This window comes from Podarcis vaucheri (genome assembly GCF_965113315.1).
Source record: "Podarcis vaucheri genome assembly, chromosome: 6".
Lineage (NCBI taxonomy): Eukaryota > Metazoa > Chordata > Lepidosauria > Squamata > Lacertidae > Podarcis > Podarcis vaucheri.
In genome coordinates this window covers 59,150,253-59,173,986 of record NC_138764.1, presented here as the reverse complement: position 1 = coordinate 59,173,986, position 23,734 = coordinate 59,150,253, and the positions used below count along the sequence as shown (strand labels likewise).

Below are 23,734 nucleotides of genomic sequence, written 5' to 3'. Positions count from 1 at the left end.
TTAACTACAGTTCCTACAGGATTCTTGGGGTGGGGGGAGCTTTGAATATACATTAAAGGTACATTAAAGGTATATAGCTTAAGAATTAAGTATGCGCCTCTGTTTCAATAGGAAATAGGTGTATGCATATTATGTGTGAAGAAGTTGTAATTGCATGTGGGACTAGCCTTGCCCTCTCTGAAATGTGACCCCCAGCAGCTGTCCACTGCGGTAATATTGTCCTCAACCTCAAAAACACTCACCCTTGCGTTATGGCTTCAAGCTGGCCAGTCTCCCCACCCTACCCTACCCTACCCCACCCCATTTTCCTTTTAGTTGACACCTTCAACATTTCATGACTTAGCTGCTCTCAGCCATAGACTTGAATTATGTGAAAGGTAGTCTTGAATTTATTGTTGTGTGAAGACTTTTCCTGCTTTTGGTTAAGGAACAAGGTCTCACAAATTTGCAGAGTTATATATTTCTTAATCAAAATTAAGAAAGCTTACTGTAAGAAACCCAGACTTCAGGGAAACAAAACTGTTTGAAAAACTAAATTAGAACAGCTTCATCATGGCAACAGGACATTTAAAACAAAATAAAATAAAATGCATAGTTATTGTTTAGTTAAACATACAATGTTTATTGCTTTTTTGGCAGGTGGTTTTTCACATTATTGCTTCAAAGAATATTTGATATAGAATTACATGACAACTTTTTTCATCTTCCTTCTCTATTCATTTAAGCATATTTTCAATCAAGGATCAACAGCTGTTCATCAAACTAGTAAAAGCTACATGAAATCTAGATATGGGGAGATAAGCAGATGGCAAGCAACTGTACGTACAGCTAAAAGCATTCACTTTTCACCAGCGTATATTACTGTAATTGCAACTATTTAAATCTATAATACCACCATTTTAGACAGCTGAAATCATTTTATGAAGTCTTACATAGGTTAAATCTGCCTGCTTATTGTGCAGTAGCAATTGGTATTCAATTTACATAAGTGGGAGTTGATTTTATGCATTTGATATACATGTTTGGATAACTGAATTCTACCTCCTTGATATTACTGTGATTTACATCAAATGGTCAGAATCTTTATACCCATTCCTTTGGCATACTTAGTACAGGTTTCTAACTCATCTCCCTGCGCTCTTTTCCCCAACTAGCATAGCCCAGAAACCTTGCTGGCTTTTTGCAGCAGTCCAGCCAACATTATACTACTCTTGGAGGGTTACAAACCTACCCCTTTGCTCTCTGGGTCTCCTGCCCGAGCTGATGTTGCTGGTGTGGGCTTCTTCCTGCTGGCAAATAGGAGGCTCGTGTCTGTGGATGAAAAGGACAGGGCTGAACTTTGCACATTTCCCCTTTTGCTGCAGAAAGCAGGGAAATGCTTCAGGGCCTGCTGTCGGAATTGCTGATCCATAAAGACATAGATGATAGGGTTAACACAGCTGTTTGCGAATGCCAGGCAAGCACTGATGGTCAGCCCCCACGTGAGAGCCATCATTGCTGAGCAGTGGGGATGGATGTCCTGGGCCATGGTGAAGACGAAGAATACCTTTAACACGTTGAAGGGCAGCCAAGAAAAGATGAATGATCCAACGATGGCCAAGATGATCTTGAGGGCATTGTTTCTCCTCTTGCCTAGGTGGACATGGCTTTGAAGCTTGGAGAAGATAGAGCAGTAGCAGAACAAGATTACTCCCAAAGGCAGGAGGAAGGTCAAGATGAGCATAATCAAGCTGAAGGTGGGGGAGGGCTCGTCATGGCACAAATACTTGTCATCCACCGGGTTCAATTTTCTGTAGAATAGAGATGGCATCCCCAGCAGAAGGGAGAACACCCAGATGCAACCACAGCTCACAGCTATGCTCTTCTTGGTGCTGATGGTCCTGGAATCCCACTGCTTGGTCATCACGAGGAAGCGTTCCACACTCATGCCCATCAGGAACAAGATGCTAGAGCAACGGTTCACAGTGATGGTGTAGCTACTCAACTTGCATAGCCCCTCGCCAAAGCACCAGTAACCCAGGGCTTTTGATACAGCCCAGAAAGGCAGGGTGCATACGAAGACCAGGTCAGCCACGGCCAGGTTGAGGACAAAGGTGTCCACGAGCCTCTTCCGGCCTTCCTTTCGTGCCATCAACAGGATCACAAAGAGGTTCCCGAAGAAACCAATGAGGAAAGTAATGTAGTAGACGGTGGGGATAAAGATATAGGCAAATGGCAGTTCTTGCAGGGGGCAAATGCCATAATCCACCAGGTCACCATAATTGTCTATAGCGGATGACTCAAAATCTCCGCTCCAGGTTTCAGTCATCGATGATCCAGTCACCATCTGAGCAGGTTCCATCTCTTGTCAAGGACCAACCAAAGAGTATTATTTTGCTGCTATCGCATAGGCTGGCCAAAGCACTATGATCTGTAACAGGCTGGGTGTCTTTAATTTTTTTTAAAAAAATGGAGAAGTTGTTTTCTTGTTGCTTTTAACGATCTGCGGTGACTTCCTTTTGTTTTCAAGAAGAGTTAAAGGGTGGGGCCAAGCTAGGAGGTATCAGATCAACCTAATTTTGGAAACCCAAGATTGCAGAAAGTGGGTATTGGCATTCCTGGGTGTGGTCAGGGGCACATACGGACTCAGTGGTGTGGAGTGTGCCACGATGTGCAAACTCAATGACAACTGCTTTTCTCGTTGCTGAATTTTGATTTTATTTTTTGAACTGTGATGAATCACTGGCCATAAACATGCATAAAACAGGCCTTTTAGATGGAGATGTTAGTATCTATAATGGATTTGAATATATAGTTTTATATATGTTTTTATTAAATAGCATTGTTTTCAGGATGTCTCAAGTGATTCTTAAATGAAATGATCATCATATACAAAATTGTTTGTCTTCACACAGAGTATAATGTCAAGCTCTGCTCTTTGACACTACTGCTTTCTTTGCAATAGGGCTTCCACCTGAGTTCTCAAATCTATTAAATTACTAGTGTTAAAGTAGGTGCCAGGCAAAAACCCAAGCTTTTGGCTAATTAAACAACTTATGGCTTTTTAAAGTGTGTAAGGGTGAATTTATTGCTTTTCTTTGTTACTAGGGTATGTGCTTTGTGTTTTTATATTGTCAAGCGCCCTGTGATCTTCAGAGGACGGGCGGTATAGAAATGTAATGAAGAAGAAGAAGAAAACAAGTGTTGCCTGAAATCACCAGAAGAAAATGCCATTCTTAAACCTTATGTCTTCCCACAAATCCTTCATGTTTCCTCTCCTTCTTCCTGCTCATTATGCTGAAATAAGGCCCTGGACGTCTGTCCCCAAATCCTGCCTTGATGGCACCACTGGTTGTGGGACACAGGTCTGAGGCTGACTACCCATTGGGAACATCAGGTTTCTTCCCATAGTACTATGGGAGGGTTGAAAGAGCATCTTTAACGAATGCAAACATTTCTGAGAGGCTGGTTTGTTTTCCTTTTAAGGTACTGGAGAGCCAACAACTCAAAAGCATTTAAGTTCACCAGATTGGTTTTCTGTGGTGTTTGAATTTAGCGTCAACAAAACGAAAGCTATCAGCTTCAAAGAAGGGGCACTCCAGTTTCAGCTGCCACGGCATAAACTGCAGATACCCTATTAAAAGTGAATCCCAACGAATCTGCTTGTTAGTGTATTTTAATGCCCTAGAAAAGGAATAACCTAAGGCTGAGTCTGCACTGAGAAAAGAGGATTTACATATACTTCATGTATGTATACTACATATCCAGACCGTTACATGGTTTTTTAAAAAAATAATAAAATCACCAAACAATACCAGCTGCAGAATATACTTAAGATGAGGAAAGAAGCACTGGGCAAGGCAACATCGGCTCTTTGGCCCACATTCCTGCCCATTCAGATAACCACTGAAGCCCACCACTCATTATGGTTCTGTGGGGCTAAGGTTGGCTAATACATCTGCTCTGCTTCAGGACAGGCACTTCCTTTGGTTATTTCCACAACTAAAGCTGGGAAATCTCTCTTCTCCCCACCCATGTGTGTGTGTGTGACCTCACTGCACATGATTTAAGTGTAATATAGGTGTTCACTGTGCCTCCTATACATGAGCATACCCTTTGCCCCAACCCAGATATTGGATCCTTGGACAGATGTTTTGTTTTTTTTTGAGCTCATCTAGAAGTATGGTGGTCATTTACACATTGCCAAAGTGGATGAAATTTGTCATGTGTTAATTTGCATTCCCTTTTGGGAAGGACCTTAGCTCAGTGGTAGAGCATCTGCTTTGCATGCAGAAGGTCCAAGGTCCAATCCTTGACATCTCTCCAGGTAGGCCTGCTAAAGATTCTCTGTCGGGAATCTTGGAGAGTTGATGGCAGTAAATGTAGACAATACTGGGTAGAGGGACTCATGGCCTGACTCAGCATAAGGCAGTTTCCTATGTAAATATATAAATAATTCCTATTATTTAAATAGAAATACAATGCACCCCACCATAATGAGGAAGGCTGTGGCCTGTGTGTGCCTGTTCAGTCTGCTGCCTGGGGGCTGTTGACGGGCAACTTCAACGCCCTCCTCCCTTCTTTCCCTGCTTTGTCTTCAAACTGGGCTTGGACTGGCCAGCCCACCCAACAGAGGATGCCTTCAAAGAGAGGAGTGTGAAAGGGCGCATGGGCAGCCTGTCTCGAAGAGAGATCTATATAAATGATGAATAATAAGGAGAGCAATAAGTGTAACGTTTGCTGAAACCAACTGATGGCAGCGTCTCCAGATGAACAGGTCAAATAGCATCATGAACTGTAACTCACCTCCTGCTAGCAATTTCGTTGTGGTTCTTACCAGTACTTCCAGATAAGATAAACAACCAGTCCTGCCTCCACACCTGCGTTTTTGAATCTTTGCCAGGCTAAGCTTGCATTTTTAACTCTTTGCCAGGCTAAGGAAGCTTCCCAACCCTTTCCCACCATCTCAAACCATCCCAAGTTCATCCGCCTGTTATTTGTGCCTCTACTTGAGTATCTCACCATCCTTAATGCTTTTCTCCTGGATGGTGACCTGTGAGACACTTGAAATCGTTCCCTTAATTCTACAGGTAGGAAATTGAGGACAGCAGAAAACACTATCTGGTGTATATTATAGATCCATGAGCCTAATACAGTTGCAAACATACATCTCCCCACTAGACCATTCACGCTTCTCCATGCCAAAGTTAGCTTTAATGGTGGGTTATATCTCAATCTAAGCATAGAAAATTTGACACTGGAGCTATCAGGTAAGAGCATTATCAACATTTTTACAAAGAGAAAAGAGAGGCCTTGATCAGATGGGAGCCTAGTAAGGCTTGGAATGCAAAAAAGAAAAGAAGAAGAGTATTTTCTTTGTAATGATGCATTACTGAGTAGCAAAACAAACAACAAACAACCCTCCCCCCAAAAAAAACTAAAAAGGCAGCCATGCCAAGTCACCGCCTCCACTGCAGATTCCAATCTGCCCTTTCGTCTCCATGTTTCCTTAACTGTCATGGCTGAATGGCAACCAGCCTCCACCCAAAGCCACCACGAGGCTAGTCCTTGCTTCCAACTTTCTCCTGCTGCCCAGTGCCTGAGGTTAACCTGAGCAGGGGCTCTGCAGGCCAGCAAGGGGAGGCTGCGGTGCATCTTAGGATTCCTCCATGTGATCTTCCATCAAGGAGCCATTCGGATAGAAACTGCACTTGCGGTCACCTGGCTCTCATGTCTGCCTGATGTCCGTTTCTGTAGACAGCTTTATCTTCCTCAGGCTCTCTTTGACAAGGATGAACTCAGGCCGGCCATCTTGCTCGCCCTTCAAGACCAGCTCCCTTTCATACTGTAAAGGAGGGAAAATGTTCAACATCTTTTCATTGGTTCTAGCCAGAGAGACAATTCTGCACAAACATGAGGCTGCAGCCTATTGCAAAACCAACGCCCCTATTGTTTGATTAAATGAAAGTCGTATACTCACACCTGAGCTTCATTGACACTGGATTTAGCAGCAGTTTTGATAGGACTGAAAATGCTTGAGGGAGGCATTGCTCCCCATGGTTTACACACACACACACACACACACAGCTTTTGTCCCATTGTCACTTCTTTTTTATTTTATTTTTTGCATTTTCAAAAACAGCATATTTAACTCCCTCCCCTCCCCCTGTCCCACTTACAACATGTGTGTGTGTGTACACACACACACACACACACACACCATATGACTTCCCTTCCACCCTTTTCCTGGTTCCTTTGCTTTTCTACTACTCCGCTTAATCCACATCTTTTTAATCATCCAATTTGTTATCTATTAAATACTCTATTTCAACTCTGCTGGATTTACTTGAGACCTGCTAAGCTATGTTTTTGCTTATATTGGTTCTTAACATATTCAGTAAACATTGTCCATTCCTCCTTGTATTCCTTATCTTCATTTTTTCTTATCCTTTTCGTCAGACCAGCCAGTTCAGCATATTCAAACGTTTTACACTTCCTTTCTTCCTTAGTGGGTTCTATACTTGCTCTCCACCTTTGTGTCCCATTGTCACTTCTGATTAAAACTGATTTGGTATGTTTTTGAAACAGTAAAAACACAGCAATATCTGCTTACCAGAAGGGAAGAGGTGCTTGGAGGACAGGGTCTGTGTAATATCAAAACTGTGTGTGTGTTTGGGCCTGGAAGGAGAACTGGCTATCTTTACTTCTGAAGATGAACGATGGAGAAGGAACTGAGAGAGGAGATGCTGGTCACACCTGAGGGGAAGGCTGCCACAAGGGAGAAGGGTTCTATACAATGTAGATACTACATCCCCTAATAATCCTGGGAACTGTAGTTTAAGAGTGCTGGGAATTGTATCTCTGTGAGGGTAAAATGGATTCTTTGTGATTAGATGCTGTTTTTGCTAGGAAGACAAATAAGCCTTAATGAACTGGGTGTGTGTGAGGGATTAATAATATGGACTGATCACAGTAGGATGAAGGAGGTTATAAGACAAACTTGATGTTGTGATACATCCAGAAAAACTAACTGGGGAACGGATGGTAAAGACCTGGTCAAGCTTCTGCTGCCGTTTTCTTAGCTCTTCTTCCAGATCTGTCAAGGGCTTTTGGGTTTCTTCCTGCTGCTTCAGCTGCTTGATTCTTCTGGCTTCTAGAACTCTCTGAAGCTCGGGCTTGTGTTCTGGAAGGATCCCCCTACAGAAAGGACAACACAGCACAAAAGCAGAAGTTGATGAGCCTTTCTTCTCTTCCACAAGGCCTGTTATTCTACACCCCCTCCTTCATCCCATTGACTTTCACCAGATTCCATGATAACCCAGGGTTCTCCTGACAAAATATTATATTTGGGCACATGCTTAACTTATCAGACCTATGAAGAACTAAATATGGGCTCTGTAAGAATTGGACTGTTATATTCCGAGCCCTCTTCCTCCAGTGCCCAGTCAAGTCGATTGGGAGTCCCAGTGTGGTTTCTCTCCTGTGTATTGGGCAAAAATCCCTTTCTTATTTGGCTTAGTGGATACCCCGAGTCGCCATACTAGATGCTAGATTTAAGTGCTTTTGAGAGATATCTCATGGATCCACACCCAACAGAGATTGTGCTACTAAACCACAGAGCCTAGGGCTTGCCAATCGGAAGGTCGGCAGTTCGAATCCCCACGACGGGGTGAGCTCCCGTTGTTCGGTCCCAGCTCCTGCCAACCTAGAAGTTCGAAAGCACATCAAAGTACAAGTAGATAAATAGGTACTGCTCTGGCGGGAAGGTAAATGGCGTTTCCGTGCACTGCTCTGGTTCGCCAGAAGTGGCTTAGTCATGCTGGCCACATGACCTGGATGCTGTCTGCGGACAATCGCCAGCTCCCTCAGCCTATAGAGCAAGATGAGCGTGCAACCTCAGAGTCGTCCACAACTGGACCTAACGGTCAGAGGTACCTTTACCTTTACTTATAACTATGACAACTCTACCCATGAAAAAGAGGACACATCCTGGAAAAAGAGGACATATGGCAACCCTCTGGTATCTCCTAGGTTCTACACCACCCTGGTATGATTCAGAGCAGCTCCTGCCCTCTGGCAGCCTTGGATTCTCACGCCAACGGTCATGTAAGATTGATTTGATTCCCCGCCTTGTTCCCAATGCAGATCTTCACTCAATTTTTCTTCCCTGGCCAGGGAGGCACCATTTTGTGGTACACCTCAGGGGCCAATGCATGGTATGTTCTCTGTTCAAAGCTTTAGTGCCTAAACTACTGCAATTCCTGGATTAAAGACACTCTCACCTCCTTTGAGTGAAAATCAGTTCCCGGTGCAACTCCCGATGGTGCTTGGACTCCCTCACTGGGTTTGGCAGTTTCTTAGGCTCAATGAGGCTCCTGTGGCTTTCAGATGCCTGGTAGGTGCCATGCTCAAAGCTTCTGCTGTCCCCTTCTGAAACATAATGGCATGACAACAGCTTTGAAGCCTTCAGAAAATTCATTACAAATTTTCCTCTCTGCTTTCATACTGTAAATTGGCTACAAAGCTGTTCAGCATCAATTTGTTGAAAGTATTTTTAACCTGCTCTTCTTTAAGGGTTCCAGAGTGGTGTAAAGTAGGACCTAATGTCAACAGCGCACTCTCCCCACAGAGAGTCATTCTCTCTTCCCCTCTGAATCCCTGGCCTCACCCACTGAAGTTGGGGGAGTCTGACCCCTAGGGTCCTAACACCCTGAAGCTGCTCCCTCTCTGGTCCGTGGGGGGGGGGCTAGGTTGGTCTTCCCATTGCTGTTTTCTTGAGGCATGTTGTCCCCTAACTATTCCAGTAGTGAGCTGTGGAAAGATCTCTAAATGTTAATGAAATGGCTTGGATAGGCATATCATAGTGTAGATCAGGGGTCAGCAACCTTTTCCAGCCGTGGACTGGTCCACCGTCCCTCAGACCATGTGGTGAGCCAGGCTATTATTTTGAAGAGAAAAAAGGAATAAATTCCTATGCCCCACAAATAACCCAGAGATGCATTTTAAATAAAAGGACACATTCTACTCATGTAAAAACATGCTGATTCCTGGACCGTCTGCAGGCCGGATTGAGAAGGCAATTGGGCCTGCGGGCCTTAGTTTGCCTACCCATGGTGTAGATCTTCCTCAATACTTGGGGCTTACTGAATGACTTGGTTGAGAACAAGGCAATTCACATGCAGTTGAAGTGCGGGCTTGAATGCTCTTCCATTTCTGAGATCCTTTAAGACAGGGTTGGCATTGTAATGCAAATGACACATCAGGTCAGTCACAGATGGTCCATCAAGACTTCTGTTATGTTAAGTCTTCCACACAGATTATTATTATACAAATGCACCCCCATGTGGCGAAACCACAAATTCCACCACTGAACATTTCAGTACCTGAAATCTATGGTTGCTACCTCTTTTTTCACCACTATTTATTTAACCATGACAACCTTGATAAATTGTTTATAACTCCATTTAAAAATGACCATGTGAATGACATTTAAAAGAGGAAATTTTATGTGGGTTTTAAAAAGGTTTCACAAGGTGATGGAAAAGCTGAACAGAACGGAATGAACACACGCAGTACTGGCAAGGACCTGGAAGAGAATCACCCAGCATTCCCTACCTCTAACAAGGCAGCCCCCCCCCCACTAGCACAGAGCTAACAAGAAGCTAAATAAAGGGGCACACTTATTTTGATCATATGCAAAAACCCTTTAGACTCCAAAAGAGTACTTGGGGCAAGTTCCAATAGTCACAGGCTGAATAGACGCCATCCTTCTATGCATCATACTTTTGCTGCTATGGCCAATTAATACATTCAGTGAGTAAGAGGAACACAACCCCCATTTTCCCACCCCCCAGGTCATAATGCTTGCATAGTTTCTCCCCATATTTATAACTACTCCCTCTGCTTTTTGCTTATGACTGTAGGACAGACAGCTGGCCCCCACCCATGCATAAAGGTAAACGCCACATGCACTTCACTGCCCACTTTTATCCTTGGCCACACCCACCACTGGCATGCACTCCCCACATAAGAGAATGTAGCCCTTGGATTGAAGAAGGTACCCCCAGCCTGCTGTGAAATACTCTTACCTGGGTTCAGACTGCTCTTCTGAGTTCTGTATTCACCCTGGAACAGAAAAGGCAGCATTTCAAAAAGCAATGGATCAACAAATGCTTGCACTTCTGCTTTCACCACACTTGCGTCCCAGGGGTATAGTGCTCACCCTAGTTTGGTTTCCTTTGAAAGGAGATCATGGGAGGCTTATGACATTTTATAATATTGCAGTTTGTTTACAAATACACAAGTGGAGGCAAACAGCTGAAACACTCCAGTGCCTGGTGCTCGATCTCCAGCTCTTTCACTGGCCAATGCATGAAGGTTTTATACCAAAGTCTCTGTGAAAAATAAAGCTCTTTGCCAATGTTACTAAAGTGCTGTGAAATTAGCAGGTGAAAGGAGCCAGACAGAATAAAATGCAGACCATATTTGGGCCAGTCACTATAACATACCCTCTAGCTGAACCCAAAATCATTAGAATAACCCTCATAATCACCTGCCTGCCTTCTGTTGGAAAGGAGTCCAGATACTACAGTTCACTTCTGGCTCTGGAATACCCAGCTGCCGCTCACAGACCTTCCTTCCTTTGCAAATCAAGCTTTTCTGTCATCCACAGTGCTAATAGGCTGCCTTATGTCTGATGCCTGTGCATTTTCCTAACCCCATGTTACTTTCTGTATGACATTAATTTGCCCAACTCTTCTATTTTGCTCTGATCATTCACACAGGATCATCTCAACCTGATGAAGCTATTCTGGATCCCTCGGTCTCTCTGTGCAGCTTTGAAAGATTAGGTTTTCCATCTCCGATGAGATTTCCCTTTTAAGCCACTGCTGATTAGCCTGTCATCTGTCAGGCTCAGGTTTGTGGCCGCCTCATCCAAAGTAAACAATGCAAGACTATTATAATGGCATAGATGCCAGCAGGCCTACCCTGCCTGTTCCCAGGCATTTAATGGACACTGAGAAGATACTAACAACACATGGGGGGGGCATTATACAAGAGCGTTCTGAGCTTCTGCCCAGGCATCCTCATTACTTTTCCCCTGCATGGTCTTAAAGGTAAAGGTAAAGGTACCCCTGCCCGAACGGGCCAGTCTTGACAGACTCTGGGGTTTGTGCGCCCATCTCACATCTATAGGCCGGGGGCCAGCGCTGTCCGGAGACACTTCCGGGTCACGTGGCCAGCGTGACAAGCTGCATCTGGCGAGCCAGCGCAGCACACGGAACGCCGTTTACCTTCCCGCTGGTAAGCGGTACCTATTTATCTACTTGCACCCGGGGGTGCTTTCGAACTGCTAGGTTGGCAGGCGCTGGGACCGAGCAGCGGGAGCGCACCCCGCCGCGGGGATTCGAACCGCCGACCTTTCGATCGGCAAGCCCTAGGCACTGAGGCTTTTACCCACAGCGCCACCCGCGTCCCTTGCATGGTCTTACAGAGGAGCAAATGAGTACTTCTGTTAATGTACCTGCACATAGCCTTTCAGCAGGTCAGACAAAACCAACCTCTATTTCTTCTACATCCTAATCATATGGAGCTGCGGGCAAAGCAGAACATCCCTAACACATATCCAGGGCCCGTCCAATACATTTTGCTGCCTGAGGCAAAGGATATGATAACACAAACAATCTCCCCACCACATATTCCACCATAGAGAAGCTGACCAGACAGGCAGTCAAATCTTACTTCAACACTTGTGGTGAGGCAGTGTCCACCATTGAAACTGAGGGCAACAGGCTAGCTCAGAGCATGCTCTGTCCTCCAAAACCTTGCTGCTGCCTGTTCAGTCACTGCCCTGCCTGGTACCCATTTGCTGCCTGCTCAGACAAAGGATGCCTCAGCATCAGTCATGTGTGCCAAGAAATGCATTCACATACATAGTGCCTACTGGGGTGTGTAGCCTGGGCTGGCTGCCTCTCTTCCTGTTTGCTAGGTCAAGGCTCTGCACTGGGAGATAACTAGGTGAGACTGCTGGCCACTGCCAGAGTGTCAGTTCAGGAGGATGGGAGAAATGGCTGGGGGGGGGGGGGTTCAGGAGCAATTGGGGGTGGGGCAGTTGCATTCACTACCTGAGACAGCTGCTTCCCTCCACCTAATCATAGGGTTGGCCCTGCCTGATCCTTACAGGTTTAAATCTCCAAAGACAAACAACACATTTGCTAGAGGAATGTACTGCAGCAGCAGCAGATTGAATGCATCATTCAGGGAAAAGACAAACATTCCTGTTAAGGATTTCTTAGATGCCAAGTTTTAGCAGTTATGCTTAAAGAATAGCATGTGCTGCTCCCCTTCACCTGATGTGGCTCTTTCCCTGGAAAACTAGCTCAGCTGCTTTAAAGTTGTCCTCAAAACCATCATCTCCATGCCTATGAAGTTCAGGAACATAAATGCAGCTTCATCAGTATTCCTTCTGCCTTTAGACCCAATCTCTCCCCTTTTATTGAAATGTTGATCAGTGTTGCTTTGCTCTGCGCAGATTAAAAGCTCATCCATACTGTTGCTTTATGTGGATAATGTGCCCTCATTAATTCTCCATTGTCCATATGATGTTATCCTTCCCACACTTTTCCCTCCCTTGATCTGGATTTTTTCATACCCTCTCCTTTTCAGAGCATTCCTATGAGCAAATCCAGGTTGAGGGAGGGGAACCTGTGGGAAGGAAGTGATACGGAGATAGTCCTATGGATGGTGGAGAATTCACGGAGGTACAGGAAACTTACTACCCACGTTAAGCGACAGTTTGAGCAAGCCCTAAGAAATACAAAGTTTCATCTTGCTTCAGCTGAAGTGTGAACAAACCATCTCTAAAAGTAGCCTTTTTGGCAGATCTACCTCATCCTTTTCAATTAGGATTTTGGTTAGGTGGCTGTGGAGAGGAAAGGGGATAGGTTCAGTGGATCAACGTAAGAGTGAAAATGATGACTAGACATAGAAGCAGGATTAAGTATAATCTAGGAGTTTATCCCTGCAGGAGGTTGTTTTGCGGGGGCAAGAACTGTTTCCTTCACCTGTATGGAACAGGACAGGTCTGACACAATTACTTTTTGCACCATAACAGCCCTGTGTTGAAGAGAGGTTACCAGAGGATTAACACAAAGCATGTGTATGACACGATGTCCATCTGCACTGTGGGTGAACAACAGTTCCCATCTTTTGCACTTCTGAGAAATATGACAGCACCGTTTTCTAGTGTGTGAGATGCCACATCCTCTACATAGTCCAGATGTAATGGAGGGTTTAGTCTTTCTGTGAGTAGCATAACAATCAAACAATACGTTTATTCCCTATCTTGGCTTTTCATTAAATGTAAGAGAAATGTGTGGTTCAGTGCTAGAGGAGGGTAAAGGTAAAGGACCCCTGGACGGTTAAGTCCAGTCAAAGGCGACTATGGGGTGAGGCACTCACGAGAGGGAGAAACAGGTGACAGAGGAGGAGAGGAAATATAAAGAGAAATGGCTTCTAAGGCAGAAGCAGCCTTGTTGGTGCTCACATTAAAAAAAAAAAAAAGTATTTGCTCTCACACTGTAGGACACCCAGTGGTCAAGAAAGATTCAGTGGCCAGGCTGGGTGGCTGCTGTTCCTGGAATAGAAGGGATGGCATCTTGTCCTTCACTTCAGGAAGCAAAATGACTTGGGCCAGCCCTGAGGTATAATATACAGTATATTGTTCATTTCAGATTTAAACCATTATACTTACTTAATCATTCATACTACACAAAGCCCACCCACTCATCAGTTTAGAAGCAGTCAAGATGAAACGATTAAGCCCAAATAAAAAGGTCATATAGTATTTCTAAGAAATGCTCAGGGTTAAGCTTCCAAGAGCCCCCAGCAGATGAATATTCCACAGTTGTCAGCCATCAGAAACACCTCTGCCTCTTGAGAGATTGCTTTATAGATTGCCGTATTGCCATGCTTCTGCTGTCATATAGACTTAGTTCAAAGACTATACGCAACAGAATGTGGCCGACTGATCAAAAAGATCTCGTCATGATGTCAGGGATATGACAGACACAGGCTTCATCCCCTTTATCAGACCATCAACAAGAAAGCTACTCACCCGTTTTGACTGAGAGGCCCCCATGGCACTGACTGGAGGAAGCTTTTCCCTCCTCACTCTCCTTTCCTTTAAAGCTGTGGAACGTTGTCTCTGAAGTACTTCTGTGCCAGAACAGTTTAGCACTTGGCTTCACTTTCTTCTAGAAAAACACCTGTGAACTAAGTCCTCCTGTTGATTTTCTTGGCAGTAGAGACGGTAATGTGATTGTGGATGGGCCCTGCTTCTTTTAGCAGGCTCTTCACAAAACCTATTAAAGCCCTTAGACTAATCCCTGGGTGTGTTGTTCGATGTAAAAAAAAAGGGGGGGGGACAGGTGTCATGTGACACATTCCTTTAAGAACCTTTGGCTGATTAAGCAGAGGATGTCATTTTCCAAGTCTGGAACGCTGAAACATTTCCTAGGGTATCAACAAGGTTCAGCAGAAAATGGATTATTGAATTATGCGCCCTTTAGATTATTACAAATCAGACAAAGTTGTTTGGGCTAACAACAGAGCAATCCTAAACACCTATTACATTACTGGGTCTGATGATTTGCTATTACTGCTATAGCTCAGCTGAGAAAGGGGCGCACACACGGGTAGAAAATACCAAATTGGTGGGAACATGGCAGACATGCCCATAGCATCTCTAGAAGCTTCGCCAGTGCTGCTGCCAATGCCCACCTGCTGCCCCCACCTGCGGCTACCAATTAACTCACTACGGACGTGACCCCAGTGCAGGACTTTTTTGTTCATGCCATTTATGAAGATTACATTCTGTTACACTGCATTTTGTGATTCTGTACCAGTGTATGAAAAACTGCCATTCCTAAATGAATCCAGGATCTTTGGAATTCTGGAACTGCCTCCAGTTTCTTTTCAACAAATAAAATTCTCAATAAAGAGAGGATGGGGAGGCAGCTTGTATAACCCACATATTTTATTTTATAACACATTCCTATACACACCCACTCAAAAGTCAAAGTAAGGCTCTAACCTTATTCACAAGGGGACTTCCTTCTGAGTTCTTATTGATAAGACTGGACAGTCCATTAGTAGTTTTGTGCATGTGGTAGCATAGCAGTGTGACTAGAGATTAGAATGCTACTGCTACAGCACTATTTTTAGTGTTGTATGGCGGGGGCGGGGGCGGGGGCGGGGGGAGGTGTCTGCTTATCATTTCCCTACCAGATGAGCCTTCTGTTTTGGCCAGATGGCTTAAATTGGAGATGCACAATTACCGGTACCCATCCCTCTAGTGAAAGCATAATTTCTATTGTGTCCATTATCCCTTCTCTTCTTTCTCCCACTAGTATTTGCCCTATCCATAGAACTTCTATGAGGAAAAGGTTTCACATGCTCTGAGCCCTTTATGCTACCCCATGAAGATAAGAAAGCAGCCTTGCCTAGTTAAAAACATCATTTAAAAAACCAGTCAATCTTGGAATGATGTGGATCCCTATTGACCTCTTTTAGAATGGTAAGAATGCACTGTATCTTCATACAAGTAAGCAGTGGATTTGGGGAATGGGGCTGACTGGATGGTTGAGATTGCTCTGAATCTTTGGAACTCCCTATTGATATTTAAGCTGACACACTTTATTGCTTTAGACACCTGCTGAAAATGTATGTATTCCAGCAAGCCTACCCAGACATTACTGTGTGTGTGTGTCCTGATTTTGTTTTTTATTAGTAATTACTTTTTATTATTCTTACACACTGATTAATTTTTTTAATTAAGTAGTTTTATATTTTTTAAGTATCCCACCCTTTTATGCTGGTCTATGACGTCTATGATGCGGGTGGCACTGTGGCCTAAACCACAGAGCCTAGGGCTTGCTGATCAGGTCGGTGGTTTGAATCCCCGCGACAGGGTGAGCTCCTGTTGCTCGGTCCTTGCTCCTGCCCACCTAGCAGTTCGAAAGCACGTCAAAGTGCAAGTAGATAAATAGGCACCGCTCCAGCGGGAAGGTAAACGGCGTTTCCGTGTGCTGCTCTGGTTTGCCAGAAGCAGCTTAGTCATGCTGGCCACATGACCCAGAAGCTGTACACCGGCTCCCTCGGCCAATAAAGCGAGATGAGTGCTGCAACCCCAGAGTCGTCTGTGACTGGACCTAACAGTCAGAGGTCCCTTATGATCATAATAAAGATTTGTATTGTATTGTAAGTGGTTTATATATTTTTTGTTTTTGCTTTAATTATATGTGAATATTGAGCAGCATTGCAGTCTGTTAGATTATTTCATCAGTAGTGCTCGATTAAGTGACAGGTCTTGGAAGTACAGTATAAGTCCCTGTCTATAATATGGAGGTAAGTAACACTGGACTACATGGCAGGGTTGTTGTAAGCGTCGCTCCCCGCATTAGCTATGAGAAAATTATAACAATATTGAGCAGTTTATTTTTCTGCTACTGCAGAATCATCTGCATGGCGATTAAGAAAAAATAGCTAGAAGAAAGGTGAGCCCGCCCCATTCACATGTTCGCATCCCACAAGAAGATCGAGTTTAAAATACTCCCGTCCCCTTTTTTGTGTGTGTGGCTGCCAAACAGCACTTCAACAACACAGTCCCGGATTTCTGCACTTTTTTTTCAAACAAAAGACAGCACGAAAACAAAAGATAGCAGGAAATCCGGTCGCGAGACCCGCCGTTGACAAGCCAGGGCGCTCTCGAAACAAATCGACCAGCCGTCCTTCTGCTAGTGCTGCCTTGATGCCGCGACACGCGCACCCACCTTTCTAGGAAGAGGCGAACCATAGAGAGCGCTCCATCGCCGGAGCTCTATTGGCGGCACTGGAAGTTCCGGTGCCGCGCTGGCCGTTCGTTCATTCTGGGCGATGCGGTGACGAGACCTGGTCTGGGCCTTGCGGGTTTCCGTCATGGCTAACGGTGAGACGGGTGGGGTGGGGGTTTGCCTCAGCGGGGGCTGCCCCGCAAAGTGACCCTGCGCCTTGTTCCTCCTCTCTAACTGCCACCCCCACCTTCCAGAGCGGGGCAGCGCCCTCGGGGCAAGGGCCAGAGGCTGGCCTGGGGACTTCTTCGCTAGACGCCCCCCCCCCGCTGTCCGCCACCCTTAAGAGCCGGGAGGCCCTGACTCAAGACGGCCTCTGTCTCTGTCTCTCTCTTCCCTTGTAGTGTATTCGCTGGACGGGCTGCTGGTGTTCGGGTTGCTCTTCGTGTGCACCTGCGCCTACTTCCGGAAGGTGCCTCGGCTGAAAGTCTGGCTGCTCTCGGAGAAGAGGGGCGTCTGGGGGGTATTCTACAAAGGTAAGCCTCTCGCTCTCAACCCCAGGGATCAACCGGGAGGGAAGGCGAAATGGGTGGGAACAAGTCTGGGCAGCCTTCACAAACTGCCAGGAGAGGAAGAAGTTCTTTGCCTATTTTATGCCATAAAATGTTCATGCCATAAAATGTTAAACAAACAAACCTTCAAGGAAGTGTTCCTGACAGTTGGTAGAATGGAGTTAAGCTTAGGAAGCTTAGGAAGCATCACAACAGGCTTGTTTATGCGATCGGTCGCTTCAGAGAGTGGGGTTTTGTTGTTGGTTCTATGGTGAGTTTTGATAGCTGTTTTTTTGAGGAGCGTGGGGAACCACTTGTTCCTAGGATCTCTAGGTTACAACAGGACAAGTGCATAATAAATCTTGGTTCTCAGCTTCATTCTTTTAATTGCTTAAGAGCAAAAAAAATTGTTAAAGCTGCTGTAAAGAAAATACTAACTTCAGTAGAACAGAACTTAGTAAGTGGTAAGCAACAAGTACTCAGTGAGGTAGAACTTCTTACTGTTCAATTCAGACAGAATTTGCATCTCTCCCCACCCCTATTAACCATTTCTAATATGGTCACTAGGCAATTACTTGGTGGGGAATTTGGATTTCCAGCATAGTTGAGTTTGATGCCCTTGCTTTAGTTTATGTGGTAATAAAGACGATCTAGTGCTTATGCTGAATTCTCACAAAAATTCTAAGAAGTAATGTGTGCTCTATACTGTTACAACTTGTAAATCTCTCTCTTGTTTTCCAGCGGCAGTGATTGGTACTAGACTCCATGCAGCAGTGGCAATATCCTGCATTGTAATGGCTTTTTATGTCCTCTTTATAAAATGAATCTCAGCACTTCAGATGGACAGTGTTGTTTGAATGAAGATGCTAAAGAAGGCATATCTCTTTTGCTTCAGAGGACAAAATATCTCTTAGAGGAACTGACACAGAACCCTGCACAGATGTCAAGGGGGAATTCTTCTATGACCAAGCCTTTTTTGAGACCAAGGGAGTGGCTTTTATAACAGCAACCATCGTCTGTGCTTCTAGTAAGCTTGAAAATGATCAACAAAGATTGTTTTATGTGCAGATTCTTAAAATCAATACTACAATTTGCACAAGGAAAACCATCAAATGTTTGTGGCAAATGGAAGTGAATAATTATGTTTCCAGAGTCTGGCACAGTATAGAGGGGGGAAGGATTTGCATTCCTGGTGTTTTAAAGGGAATTGCTCTAAATCCCAAAAATGTAATAATGAACAGCAAAGTACAGGTGTGGATTTTGCTTTCATTGGCTTTTTTCTTTTATTAATGCACTTTTAAGATTGGAGGATAAAGCTGTCATAAAAATTAGTAACTGGATATGGTAAACTAGCTAGTAATAGAGTAAAATCTTTGCACAGTTCAAAGAAGTGTTTATGCACTTTTTACCCTTGAAGGAAAAAAACAATCTGAATCACAAAGGAAATAAAATGCTGTTTGGTGATATATTTGCACCACCTTGGCATAATTAACAGCCTTACCACCTCTTGCAAACAGCCAAGAATGGCTGAAATGCTGCAAGTTCTGTAGCACACAATTAACAATTGACAACAATTCAAACATACCCAGTTTTTGGATGTTGCTGTGTAGGAGAAAGCAATGGGGACATATGCTGTTACATAAGTTAATAGATGTTAAAATGTTTAAATTACATTTAAAGATTGTAACTTGTATATTTTGGAAAGTGTATAGACTTTAAAGGTGAAAGATTTATGTTTGCTTTCTTTTTTTAATGATTCCCTTTTATGTTCTTTTTCTTCTTCACTGTCCTTATTTGAATTGTACTCCCTTTTAACCTTGTCCTTACATTATAGGAAGTCATCATCTAGAATAGAAGCAGCTACAGTAGAAGCAGTAAAAGTGCATGTTTTATTTTAAGTTTTCAATGTTGAAAACACTTGATGGACAGAAATTCACAGGTAACTTCAGGACTGGGGCATTTTTAAAAAATCCATAGTTTGCATAAAACTGAAAAGGCAAGTTTGTATGTCATCACAGACAGGAACTGTCTCTTACCGCATTTTTATAAATTGGCAAGAAGTACACTGGAGCCCTAACTGGGCCTTTGGGTATTTCAGAAGTATGTGTGTGAATAAACCTGCCTTATTTTTCTTCCCCATACTTTGTATCTAATAGCCTCTTGACATTTTATTTCTTATTTTCATGGGTGGGAACTGAAGGAATATGAATGAATTCTACCAGCTGCATGTTCCAGGGAACTGAGAAAGCAAAAACCAAGTTTGGTGCTCACATAATGTTCAATTCCTGTTTAGAGTGGTATTTGATTTGAGAGTGGTTTTCTGATACTAAAATTAAGATGTTTTCAACTTCAAAATAAGTATAAAAGGACAGACTCAATGCAATACAGAACAAATAAAATTGTATCTAAAAAGGTAAAGGACCCCTGACAGTTAAGTCCAGTTGCGGCGCTCATCTCGCTTTACAGGCTGAAGGAGCTGGCGTTTGTCCGCAGACAGTTTTTCCAGGTCATGTGGCCAGCATGACTAAGCTGCTTCTGCACAACGGAACATTGAAACCAGAGCAGCGCATGGAAACACCGTTTACCTTCCCGCCAGAGCAGTACCTATTTATCTACTTGCACTTATGGCGTGCTTTCAAACTGCTAGGTTGGTAAGAGCTGGGACCGAGCAACGGGAGCTCACCCCGTTGCGGGGATTCGAACCACTGACCTTCTGATTGGCAAGCCCAAGAGGCTCAGTGGTTTAAACCACAGTGCCACCCATGTATCAATTGTATCTACCAATTGATAAAACAGTACTATTATCCAAACATTTCTGCTGCAGTTTAGGATGCAGTGCTGCAAATAAGGCAAGTTTTTTCTTTGCCTGCTAATCAATATTCTAATTTCTGCTATGTAAGCCAAATACCTATATTTATCTAGTGACTGGAGGAAAGATTTGGGCCTTAAGTCCTTGTAAAGATGATCATTTGCTTTCTAGTTCTGTTTTTTCCAAGGAATGTAAGTAACTTTACAAGAGATTGAGAACCCATAATAACAAGTTTAGTTAATACGTACATGTTCTGGGGATGTGTAAATCACAACACCAACCAAAAATCTAACTAAGAAGCAAAGACTGCTGTTGGTGGGAGTGTTCCATAAATGTGCCAGGGACAAATCTGAAATATCCTGTCTTCCTTTACTTCTATTCTTTCCTTCTGAGAGGACATGAAGTGTAGGAATTGAACACAGCATTCAGCTTTTAGAAAACAGTATTTTTATACTAATGGTGCTATATAATAACTTATGACATGTAAAAAAAAGTAGTTTAATATTACATTAGAATTTACGTTTCCCAATATATTTTGTGTGTCCAACTTGAGAGAAACCATGCCAAAGGAGTCATGATGCCATGGGTTGTGGTTTTGCAAGTGTTTTTATAAGGAAGAAAGCATAACTGAAATAGATCTGTTTGGTGCTCTTAAGAAAATGTAACGTTTTGGTACTCTTTCAAAATTTATCCCTAGTAAGAAAGTGTGATACTTTATGAACAAAGCCATGCTATGTACAAAATCATTTTGATCTGCTAACAGAAAGTGCTGCTGAGTTGTCAATATTGTGTGAGTTTCCAAGCAGTTACAGTTACAGGAAAAATAGTTTTCCTAGCATACTGGTTTGATTCTGATTTTCCTTGCATAAAAACGCAAGAAAGGGAAATATAAATTGAAGAGCTACCTATCCAGTAAGCCTGCTTAAAGAGGTGCAGAATCTGTAAGGCAGGTGTTGGAATCATTTGGCCCTCCAGATGTTGCTGAACTTGGAGGTGCCATCTTGTGTCTGATGTGTCATGTGTGTGTGATGTCACATGCACAATGTATATCTGTGACGTCACATTGTTGGGAGGAGGCTGAGTGGGGAGCCCAGAGCAGCATGGCTTCCTCTCTTGTACTCTGGAGGAGCTAGAAACTGGACAGTATTGCAGTCTGCTTCCTCCAACTTCCCAACATCAAGGGGGCCCTGTCAGCAAATATTGAGGGGGTGAAGACCCCCTCCACCCCTAGGTGCTGGCACACCAGGCTGAACTGTAACTCCCATCAAACCCAGCAAACATGGGCAATGACCAGGGATAATTAGAGTTGTAGTTCAGCAACATCTGGAGGGTTAAAGCTTCCCCAAATCTCTTGGTAAGAGGAAATTGGCAGCCTTTGCCACTGTATGAAAAGGTTATGTGCACAATTATACTGTAGGCATGTGTTTAGTGAAAAAGTACAGTGGTACCCCGCAAGACGAATGCCTCGCAAGACGGAAAACCCGCAAGACGAAAGGGTTTTCTGTTTTGGAGGCGCTTCGCAAGACGAATTTCCCTATGGGCTTGCATCGCAAGACGAAAGCCCATAGGGAAATGCTGGCGGTCAGGAGCAAAGACTTTCGCCCACAGCCGGCCTTCAGAAGAGGACCTCTTCTGAAGGCCGGCGGGGGGCAAATGTCTTTGCTCCCCCCCGCCTGCCTCCCCCCCCCCGCCTGCCCCGGGCGATCTTAAAATGCTGGCGGGCGGGAGCGAAGCGTTCGCTGCCGACCCCCAGCATTTTAAAATCTCCCCGTGTCCTGGGAAGATTTTAAAATGCTGGGGGTCGGGAGCGAAGCGCTGCAGACCCCCAGCATTTTAAAACGCTGTTCCGAAGTGGGGCGGGGGGGGTCGGGAACACCTGGCCCCGCCGCCCCACTTCGGAAAGCTCTTCCGAAGTGGGGAGGGGGGGCGGGGACACCTGGCCCCGCCGCCCCACTTCGGAAAGCTCTCCCGAAGTGGGGAGGGGGGTCGGGAACACCTGGCCCCGCCGCCCCACTTCGGAAAGCTCTTCCGAAGTGGGGAGGGGGGGCGGGGACACCTGGCCCCGCCGCCCCACTTCGGAAAGCTCTTCCGAAGTGGGGAGGGGGGTCGGGAACACCTGGCCCCGCCGCCCCACTTCGGAAAGCTCTTCCGAAGTGGGGAGGGGGGTCGGGAACACCTGGCCTCGCCGCCCCACTTCGGAAAGCTGTTCCGAAGTGGGGAGGGGGGGCGGGGACACCTTCTGAAGGCGGGCAGGGGGCGAAAGTCTTTGTCCCCCCCGCCTGCCTTCCCAGGGGCTTTTAAATCGCCCCGGACAGCGGAGAAGTCCTCCGCTGTCCAGAGCGATTTTAAAATGCCGCCCGCCAGCATTTTAAGATAGCCCCGCACAGCGGAGAAGTCCTCCGCTGTCCCAGGGTTTTTTAAAATGCTGGGGGTGGGAAGAAAAGCCCTTGTCCCCCCCCCCCAAGCCTTCAGAAGAGGTCCGGGGACAGACTGTCCCCGGACCTGGTCTGAAGGTGGTTTCCCTAGGAACGCATTAATTGATTTTCAATGCATTCCTATGGGAAACCGTGCATCGCAAGACGAAAAAACCGCAAGACGAAGAGAATTGCGGAACGAATTAATTTCGTCTTGCGAGGCACCACTGTAAATACAAAATTATATAAAAAATGGAATAGATGGTGTTTTTCTGTTTTCTTCACAGTGCTCTAGTCTGTTCAGCTGCATCTGTATTTTCTGTTCAGTTTTCAACCAATATATCAGGAAAGCTTATTGGAATCTTTACTCATGAAAAAAATCTTCAAGAAATTCAAGACATGTTCACGTCAAGGGAGCATGAATTGATATAGCAGTGAGAGCATCCCTAAATATGTCTGTCCTTTTTTAAAAAAACAACTTGGATTTTATAGCTCAACATATTGAATTCCATCTAGTTAAATAGTCTTTAACACCTTAAAGACTAACAGTTGTATTATGGCTTAAGGTATCATGTTGTATAGTGTGATTATTTGTAAAATCAGTATGAACCACTATTTATCTCTTTTATCAAATCTTTATTCTAGCCTTCCTCTATGAGCTCAGTATGGCAAGCATGTTCTTCACAAGAACCCTGCAATGTAGTTCAGGTTGGGAGAGTGGACCAATATCATTGTGTGAGCCATTCTATTACTCTTCAAAAGCTTTTATTGCTTGACTTTATACTCCTGATTTCTTGTATGGAGTGAAATGTCAACTTCACACACAAGCACATATTGAAAAGGCAGGACATAACCTGGAACTAATCGTTAGCAGGAGAAGCTGAGTATGTAAAGGGTGTTAGGCAATAAATGTGTACTACCTTAAAAGACAGGAGTGCCTGGCGTGCTCTTGTCCATGGGGTCACGAAGAGTCGGACACGACTAAACAACAACAACCACCAAACTTTTTTTATTATTAAAATAATGTAGGAATATTGAGAAGAGACCTCAAGTGTGCATTCGTGATGGTGGTAGCACATATTTTTGATCTTCTGGTTTGTTTCTTTTACAAGCGTAAAAACTGCCTCTGAGAAAGTCAACAAAAGTCAACAA

General features: G+C 44.4%; 3 protein-coding genes across 4 annotated transcripts; 1 reads left to right on the top strand and 2 right to left on the bottom strand.

Annotated features, from left to right (window-relative positions):
- Nucleotides 1–638: 638 nt before the first annotated feature.
- On the bottom strand, nt 639–2,769 carry GPR25 (G protein-coupled receptor 25). Its single transcript, XM_082227091.1, has one exon. It carries the CDS (start codon nt 2,339–2,341, stop codon nt 1,220–1,222), a length of 1,122 nt encoding a protein of 373 aa, XP_082083217.1. The 5' UTR covers nt 2,342–2,769; the 3' UTR covers nt 639–1,219.
- Nucleotides 2,770–5,050: 2,281 nt separating this feature from the next.
- On the bottom strand, nt 5,051–16,958 carry LOC309534760 (protein FAM107B-like; the record flags this gene model as incomplete). Of its 2 annotated transcripts, XM_082227108.1 has the most annotated exons (6): nt 5,052–5,824; nt 7,032–7,176; nt 8,262–8,409; nt 10,068–10,104; nt 14,096–15,477; nt 15,509–15,814. In XM_082227108.1, 5 exons carry the CDS (start codon nt 14,117–14,119, stop codon nt 5,708–5,710), a joined length of 471 nt encoding a protein of 156 aa, XP_082083234.1. In that variant the 3' UTR covers nt 5,052–5,707. The 2 variants fall into 2 exon arrangements, with proteins under 2 accessions (XP_082083233.1, XP_082083234.1); XM_082227107.1 differs by lacking the exons at nt 14,096–15,477; nt 15,509–15,814 and adding an exon at nt 16,812–16,958 and having other exon boundaries at nt 5,051–5,824.
- TMEM167B (transmembrane protein 167B) lies at nt 16,825–19,500 on the top strand. The gene is made up of 3 exons (XM_082227112.1): nt 16,825–16,966; nt 17,213–17,344; nt 18,101–19,500. The coding sequence occupies exons 1-3, from the start codon at nt 16,957–16,959 to the stop codon at nt 18,181–18,183; spliced, it is 225 nt and encodes a 74-aa protein (XP_082083238.1). The 5' UTR covers nt 16,825–16,956; the 3' UTR covers nt 18,184–19,500.
- Nucleotides 19,501–23,734: the final 4,234 nt, after the last annotated feature.

Excerpts from the sequence above, each read along its gene's own strand:
- TMEM167B (XM_082227112.1), top strand. Across the intron at positions 17,345-18,100 it reads CTGGGGGGTATTCTACAAAG|CGGCAGTGATTGGTACTAGA; the intron begins GTAAGCCTCTCG and ends CTTGTTTTCCAG.
- GPR25 (XM_082227091.1), bottom strand. The coding sequence starts at position 2,341 with ATGGAACCTGCTCAGATGGTGACTGGATCATCGATGACTGAAACCTGG.